The 8,048-nt window shown below is 42.0% G+C and overlaps 1 protein-coding gene across 3 annotated transcripts; it reads left to right on the top strand.

The window, feature by feature from the left end:
- On the top strand, positions 1 to 5,412 carry cryz (crystallin, zeta (quinone reductase)). 3 transcript variants are annotated; one of them, XM_071521402.1, is made up of 8 exons: positions 1 to 200; positions 1,177 to 1,314; positions 1,400 to 1,590; positions 3,336 to 3,387; positions 3,600 to 3,749; positions 3,959 to 4,060; positions 4,156 to 4,251; positions 4,333 to 5,412. In XM_071521402.1, the coding sequence occupies exons 1-8, from the start codon at positions 93 to 95 to the stop codon at positions 4,510 to 4,512; spliced, it is 1,017 nt and encodes a 338-aa protein (XP_071377503.1). In that variant the 5' UTR covers positions 1 to 92; the 3' UTR covers positions 4,513 to 5,412. The 3 variants fall into 3 exon arrangements, with proteins under 3 accessions (XP_071377503.1, XP_071377502.1, XP_071377504.1); XM_071521401.1 differs by having other exon boundaries at positions 1,177 to 1,329; positions 1,427 to 1,590; XM_071521403.1 differs by lacking the exon at positions 3,959 to 4,060 and having other exon boundaries at positions 1,177 to 1,329; positions 1,427 to 1,590.
- The last annotated feature ends 2,636 nt before the right edge of the window (positions 5,413 to 8,048 follow it).

Genomic DNA, 8,048 nt, shown 5'->3' with positions numbered 1-8,048 from the left:
AGACTGCTACACTACTTAGTCTGTCCCAGGCTGGTTTGTGTATCCACAGCGAGCAGATTTTATATTAACGGTCCACAGCCCGCACTGCAGACATGGCTAGCTCCAGGCTGATGAGAGCCATCCGAGTCAGTGAGTTTGGACCTCCGTCCGTCCTCAGACTGTGCTCGGATGTTCATGTGCCAAACCCCGGACACAGACAGGTGAGGGCACAAAGTTTTCTGGTGAATGGTTTACCAGTGAGTAAATACTGTTTGGTTATCGTCTTACTGTCAGGTGGCGTTTTAACTTCGTTTTAGCCGTTGTACCCTTACGTAAATGAAGTGTAGTAGCATAATGTAGAGGGAGGGATACTGTACAAATGTTAGGCTACATAATAGCTGCAAGTCCCTGTAGGAATCTTATAGCACTGTTATAGTGATAGCATATGAGATATGCATATGAGATATACATATGCATATGCATATGAGATATACAATATGCACTATAAGTTTACTATAAACACTATTGAGCACGACAAGACGCTAGCCCGTACGCTAAAATGCATTCAACAATCTGGCAATTTGTTTCTTTGCTTTTCGGCAAACTTACATAAATGATAGAACAAGACTGTGTACTTTTTCTGAACTGGCAGATTCCACTTTTAAATTCGGCGTGTACTCATTACGCCAAGCAGCAGTTATTTCTAGTAAAAGTTCAACTTTAGGACAGCTTTGACTACTCTGTTCCCACAAGCCTCTTCCACCAAAATACACCGCGGTGGACCGTGGTAAGCAGTGTGAACCAATTCTAAAAGTTGAGGTTTTTGTTTTAATGGGTTGTATTTGGTGGATTATGGGTATGCCGAATTGAAGAGTGGCTCCTAATGATTCAGACAGGGTATTGAGTCATATTCCATGGGGTATATACCATGGCCGATAAGCAAGGTAACAGTAAACTGCCACATTTCTGAATGGACTTTAGCGTGACTGTCTCTCCTCACAATCAGACCAGAATGTTGCAAGTAGCTATAGAACTATAATAGAGTGAGTACTATAAGGTCATATAAACTCACTATTGATTATAACAGACACACTATACTGTAGGTCTCTATAGGAATGTTGACCAGGGAGGTGAACACAGGAAAAACATCCGCAGAAAAAAGTAGTGACATACTGCCATATCTATGCTCTGATGTAGGTGCTGATCAGTGTCTATGCGTGTGGAGTGAACCCTGTGGAAACCTACATCCGTGCTGGGACCTACGGCCGCAAGCCCGCCCTGCCATACACACCTGGGAGTGACGCGGCCGGGGTGGTGGAAGCCGTCGGGGAGGGAGTCACCGCATTTAAGGTGCGACTTAAAGCATCCAAACCTGTCTAAAGCTATGATGTTATATGTTGTGTGTAGGTTAGATGTGTAGATGTGTGTGTGTGTGTGTGTGTTGCAGGCGGGGGACCGTGTCTTCACCACAGCCACAGAGTCAGGGGGTTACGCGGAGTTGGCCGTCGCGGCAGACGACTCTGTCCACAGACTGCCCGATGCTCTCCACTTCACCCAGGGAGCCGCCATAGGGATCCCCTACTTCACCGCCTACAGAGCGCTGCTTCACAAGTAGGATAACAGTAACCCATCATGTGTTCACGAGCCTGGGTCTCTTATAGCTTCAGAAACTACAGGATTTTATTGGGCTCCATGGTTGAAAAAGTGTAAGAACCCCAGTCCTGGTGCAAAGAGTACAAGTGTTATAGGTTTGACTGTCTTTGTCACATGGCGTAAGCTAGGGCTGGGCGATATATCAATATTATATCGATATCGTGATATGAGACTAGATATCGTCTTATATTTTGGATATCGTAATATCGTGATATGGCATAAGTGTTGTCTTTTCCTGGTTTTAAAGGCTGCATTACAATAAAGTGATGTAATTTTCTGAACTTACCAGACTGTTCTAAACCAGGGAAGGAAACCCTGTCTTTGCATTTTATTTTGATCACAGTCTTGTTTTAATGAAAGTGCTTGTGACATCTCACATGTGGCTTTGACTTACAACTGAACATTTAGCCTACTTCGTAGAAAATACCGAGATATATATTGTGTATCGCCATTCAGCCTAAAAATACCGAGATATGATTTTTGGTCCATATCGCCCAGCCCTAGCGTAAGCCCTCATTCTCTCATATACTGTTATTAGCTGGGTTTTTATTGTTTCGTTTGCTATCTATCTATCTATCTTTCTTTCATTTCTTTTGTTTTCCCTTTTTGAACATATTGAACTATTTTGCTCTGCTGTTTTTTCTCTACAGTTTTGACAATTAAAATTAAAATCCAAATCAATACCTTCTTAAAAAAGAAATACAATTAGCACAACCTTCAAAATAATCTTAACATAAGGACTCTCATCAACAAATCAAACATTCACTCGAGGCCATATGTGACCGTCAATTTAGGTAATGTTAGAGCAACCTTGCCCAGTGACTGTGACCCACATGGTATGTTTTTTTCATGGTCCTATTATTCATCACAGCCCGCTTTGTAACCCGCACTGACTTTGTCCAACTTGCAATTCTACCATCCGTGCTGAGTGCAGCATTGTAAACAGTGTTGGCTGTGTGCTGTGAAACCAAGCCTCCAAAGCCCTTTGTTCATTAACACCGTTTACCCCGCACCTCCTTCGCAGCCAAACCTAGCCCAGTGATGTCACACCACAGTGGTCTAGCGAGGCAGCAGTCGACAGCCTTGTGATCCCTTTTTTTGATCTGTGTGTATGGAGAGTGTGTGTTTTTAATGTGTGTGTGTGTGTGTGTTCTGTGAGCATGTGCATCTCCATGACCTCCAGTTGTTATGTCATCATCACAGATTCAGGATTTTGAGCCAAACTGTTGGCTTGACAAATCAGGCGATAACAGTGTAATTAAAGGGTTATATATGCTTTTATATTATTTCTAATGTATATTTTTATCATAACAATATTATTATTATTCCATCCCAAACTGTAAAATTGTAACTACCTCTATGTACGTTACAGGAGATGTGATGTATTTAATCTTTTGATATTCAATATACTTTTTAAGCTCACTCTTACTGTTAATTCCCAATTTCCCTCCATCAAAATGAATGGAGGAGAGTAAATAGTGACATCTGGTGGTCAAATGGCAAACACTTTTAAAAGATGAACTCTTTCTTAGTTATTTATAAACCTTTCCAGCTGAATCCAGCACACTTCCAGCTGTTTTCAGCTAGCCAACACACTTTGAGGTCTAGATTGGCTCTAGGGGTTCAGATGATACAATCTACACGTCATCCCAAATCCTCCAGTGTTAGAACTATAAAGTGTTTCCGTCTGCTGTGTGTTGCAGAGCCCACGCCAAAGCTGGAGAGACTGTCCTCATCCATGGAGCCAGTGGAGGGGTGAGACCAGCTTTCTCTCCGTCTGTCTCTCTAGTTTGACACTACTCACTATGATGCATACTATGAATTTATCTCATAAAAGATGTATGCCAGCCTAAAAAGGTGGTGAACTCTAATCATCAAATAAAAAGGTGGGTAAGCTGAGTCTAAAAACATCCAAATGGTTTCTGGCTTGTGTGTGTGTGTGTGTGTGTATGTGTGTGTGTGTGTAGGTGGGTGTAGCCGCGTGCCAGTTGTCCCGCGCTCTGGGTCTGAGGGTGTTGGGGACAGCGGGGACACCAGAGGGGATGGAGCTGGTCGTCAGCAACGGAGCTCACCTGGCCTTCAACCACAGAGAAGAGGGCTATACGGACAAAATCATGGTACACACACACACACACACACACACACACACACACACACAATAGGGACACTGAAACTGGTTTCCATCCATTTATTCTCATTTAAAGTGGAAAAGTTTATTGTCGATAAAGAAATAATGCGAAAAATAGTGATCTAAACACATTTATTGATGACATACCGCTATTTGTCTGTCTGTGTGTGTGTGTGTGTGTGTGTGTGTGTGTTCCAGGAAGCTACAGAGGGCCGTGGCGTAGATGTGATTGTAGAGATGCTGTCCAATGTCAACCTCAGTAAAGACCTGCAGATGTTGGCCTATGGAGGACGAGTCACGGTCAGTAGGACTACAGTTTATGCTATAGCTCTATACGATAGCTGTGTAGCACTATATCTCCATCTCTTTCTCTCTCTCTCTCTCTCTCTCTACAGGTAGTGGGCAGCAGAGGCTCTGTAGAGATCAACCCCAGAGACATCATGGCTAAAGAGAGCAGCATCATGGGAGTGGCCCTTTTCTTCGCTACACCGGTAGGAGGCAAAGATGTAGTTTTACACACTCATATTAGGTTTCATTGCCTTCCATCTCTCTCTCTCTCTCTCCCCACTCAGGAGGAGAAGAAGGAGTGCGGGGCGGCGCTCTACGCGGGGATGGAAGCCGGTTGGCTGCGTCCGGTCGTGGGTCGGCAGTATCCGCTCGACATGGCGGCCCAGGCCCACCACGACATCATCGAGTGCCCCGGGGCCGCCGGGAAGATGGTGCTGACCGTCAGGCCCGAATCATCAAGTTAGAGACTGTTTGATGGAGAGGGGGGAGAGGGGGGCACTGAACAGGCACATTCCCCATCGTTTTTGACAAGAAGGTGACAAGAGGGGCTTATTTGTAGTCATTTGCATAGTTCATTCTGGGAGGAGACAAGTTTTGTGAGTACGCCATCTTTCAGTATGAAATCTACACAGTCTTTTATACATGAGGCCCCATAAATTTAAATTTAAGAAAAAAAGATTTCTTGTAATTTTTTTTTGTGCTGCTTGGGGCCCGTGGTACGCGTGGACCCCTGGGCCCGTGCCCAGAATGCCCATTGGATAATCCGGCCGTGCTGACCGTGTGATCATGTGACTCACTCGCAGGGTCAAAGGTCACCATACAGGGGACATGCTTGAACCAACCTAGTGTTTCTTAAGCTTTAATTCAGTTTAAAACCCATGACAATAGTAGTTCCTTCCATTGGAACTTTCCATGCAATTTTGCTAGAAGGGTTGAAGGTCAAAGTACAAGAAAAAAAAAGTCAATGGGGTATGAAACCATTGCTTTCAAAATCCCATTCAAGTGCTTTGAGATAGTTCTATTATGTATTTTTTACTATTACTACAGCTATGGAAGTATATGGAATGGCTTGCAAGTGCTGAATGAAGGCCTCTAAGCCCAAAAATCTCAGACTGGGCTTGTGTAATATTGTCACTAGCCAGAATTTGAATGGTGTCTAATGCAGATGATGTGAAATTAGCTGATCTAGAGACCAAAATCCCCAAGTGTGATCTTTGCTGCACTTTAATAAAGTATATGGTTTTCTACCAATATGGACAATTTCTCAACTACTAACAGTTGCTTTAATAGAACAGCTTATAATAAAACATCCTCACCTTGAAATCCTGTGAAAAGATAGTGTGGGAAAATCTTTTTAAAATATAAAGCAAAAATAAAAGTTCTTTAAATTCCCTGGACTCAATTGTGTTTTCTTAATGTGTTCATTTACTGTTTCCGTTATGAATATTAAATTCAACACAAGGCTGAAATGGTAGAGAAAAGGACTTTTTTATCTTTTGTGAGAAATCCCTCAATGAAACTCCACTAAGCAAACTTAAACTGAACGCTGACGCCAAAGGCCTACTCAGGACACTGAGTCAGAGATGACATCTGTGCCTCTCAGGTGACAGCCGGCTCTACTGAGCATGCTCCAGGGAGGGCCAGGTAACCTAAGCTAGACACACACGCATACACATTCAGTACCTACTATAGTTTAGCACTGTAGCAACCAGTGTATGAAGCCCCCTCCTCAGTAGACTGCTTGTCCCTCTGCCCCATCATTCATCCTTATGGATTAATATGTGACTGGAGCGTACCATTCATCTGCTGAGGTGGACTTTTGGCTTCTGTTCAGCAGGTAAGCAGTGTGTTGTGGGCTAGTACGTGACCTTACTGTAACTATCAGCTGGGTTGGTTAGTTTAGGAAGTGGTGTATGGACATCCAAAACCCAAAGCCAGGTACTATGGCAGACATGGCAGGGTAATGAAATGGCAAAAAAAATCCCGACACACTAGTTTGGTGTGCTCTTTGTGGTTTATTCAGCAATGTTTCATCCAAAACTGTTTTTTGTCAGGTGTATAAAACAGGCTGCTGGAGAAATATCAGTCCAGTGTGTGGGTGATTTCCTCTGTCTTAACTATATAACACTGCTGTCTAATATTTCTAACAGCTTGCAGGATGGAGAGATCTTATGCAGAGTTATGCTATGAGTTTTTTAGGCTGATACCGATTTTTGAATTTGACTGTTTTCATGCCCTAAAATATATATATATAAAACAAAGATTTTACTCTTTGTACTGGTTGTCAGGATGGAAAAGCCTCCATGGGCTCATCCATCGTGGGACACTAAAACTCTCCACTGAATCCCATACTAATGAAATTCTTTCAGGTGGGTTGAGGCAGATTTCACTGCAGGTTTTACAGACTGATGAGTAAAAGCTTCCCACATCACACTGGAACGATTTCTCTGGTCTGACATCTGCTATAGAAATACTATCTCCATCATATCAGAGGTGGACGACACTGACTGGACGATACCTGATTTTTAATAAATGGTAAATTGATAGTTAATTAAACTTTAGTTAATAGTTATTTTACTGTTAACAAACAATGCAATGATCATTAATAATGTTTACTAATTATTAGTAATGCTATAATTTATGTTATTTTTTCATTCGTTTGTGTAATATAAAATCATTTGTTTATAAATTATATATTGTATCATAGCTGATAAGAGACGGTAAAAAGGGTAAAAAGCTATGAAGCTATGATCATTTCATTGTTTGTTAACAGTAAAATAACTATTAACTAAAGTTTAATTAACTATCAATTTACCATTTATTAATGATGGTTATTATAAAGTGTTACCAAAGCTTATATCGGCCCCATATATCAGTCTAACCCTGATCCCTGCTTGGGCAGATGGTCCTAGGTTCAGTCCAAACATCAGCCAAAGTGCCCTTGAGCAAGAGGCTGATCCCATAGAGTGCCTCTCCACTTAATGTAAGTCACTCTAGATAAAATGCCTCTAAATACCTAAACTGTACAGGATTTTGACTCTATACATTGTTGTACATTACTAGTCTGCAACCTTTATATTTGTCTTGATGCTGCTTTCTTGGCCAGGTCTTACTTGAAAAATCAATTCTTATTCCCAATAGGATCAACCTGATTAAATAAACTTAAAATATATACACTGTATGTACTGCCCTCCAATTCAGCTAAGAGACTGGCTGGCCCCTGCTAATCATTGTCATTTTGAGGTGATTCATCAAGATATAATTACATGACATGTTGTATGTGCTGTTGTTAAGGGAAACATGTCTGCTGTAGTGAGTCGTATTGCCTCGTACACTAGAGGAAAGTCCATTAGGAGAAGAGCTTTAACAGAAACATGATAGTGCTGCCACAATGTCTGACTGTCATCCATCCAATCAGCATCCTCTGGGGACAGCTGCTACCACACACACACACAGAGAGGACATGTACTGGTAGACAACGTGGGGGGCAGAGTCATTGTAGCATCCACACACACACACACACACACACACAGTGATCTCAGTTGGTTGCCACTGCATTTATCACTGTTTGTTTTCCTAGCAACTCAGAACAAACAGAGTTAACAAACATGACAACACATGACTCATGTGTTGTCAGCATCCCTGATGATGATGATGATGATGGTGATGGTATTAATTTAATTGTTGATGATGATGTAGATGATGGTCAGAGTTTCCTCTAGGAATTTGGCCTGCAATGGAGGGGAATTTTAGTTGTGGGTTTCAGCACCACACTCCATCACAACTGGCTATTGTGTTGAATCACAGTGTTTTAGATCATGTCAGTTTTCTAGAAGCATCTTTGGAACAGGCTGATACAAATACACATACAGTCAAATTGCCACATTTTCTAAGAGTGCTGGGCTGAATGAATGTAGAGGAAACACTGGTGGTCATATTGATGATGATGATGATGATGATGATGATGATGATGATGATGATGATGATGATGTGTGAACAG

This window comes from Centroberyx affinis, unplaced genomic scaffold (genome assembly GCF_046629955.1).
Source record: "Centroberyx affinis isolate AG114_WGS23_722 - 3 ecotype Tasmania unplaced genomic scaffold, CSIRO-AGI_Caff_v1 ptg000887l_1, whole genome shotgun sequence".
In the NCBI taxonomy this organism is placed as follows: Eukaryota; Metazoa; Chordata; class Actinopteri; order Beryciformes; family Berycidae; genus Centroberyx; species Centroberyx affinis.
The sequence above is the reverse complement of the archived record's forward strand: the minus strand, read 5'-3'. Positions and strand labels throughout refer to the sequence as shown.

Coding starts and splice junctions, on each gene's coding strand:
- cryz (XM_071521402.1), top strand. CDS start 93: ATGGCTAGCTCCAGGCTGATGAGAGCCATCCGAGTCAGTGAGTTTGGA. Junction 1,591..3,335: donor TACAGAGCGCTGCTTCACAA/GTAGGATAACAG, acceptor TGTGTGTTGCAG/AGCCCACGCCAAAGCTGGAG. Junction 3,388..3,599: donor TCCATGGAGCCAGTGGAGGG/GTGAGACCAGCT, acceptor GTGTGTGTGTAG/GTGGGTGTAGCCGCGTGCCA.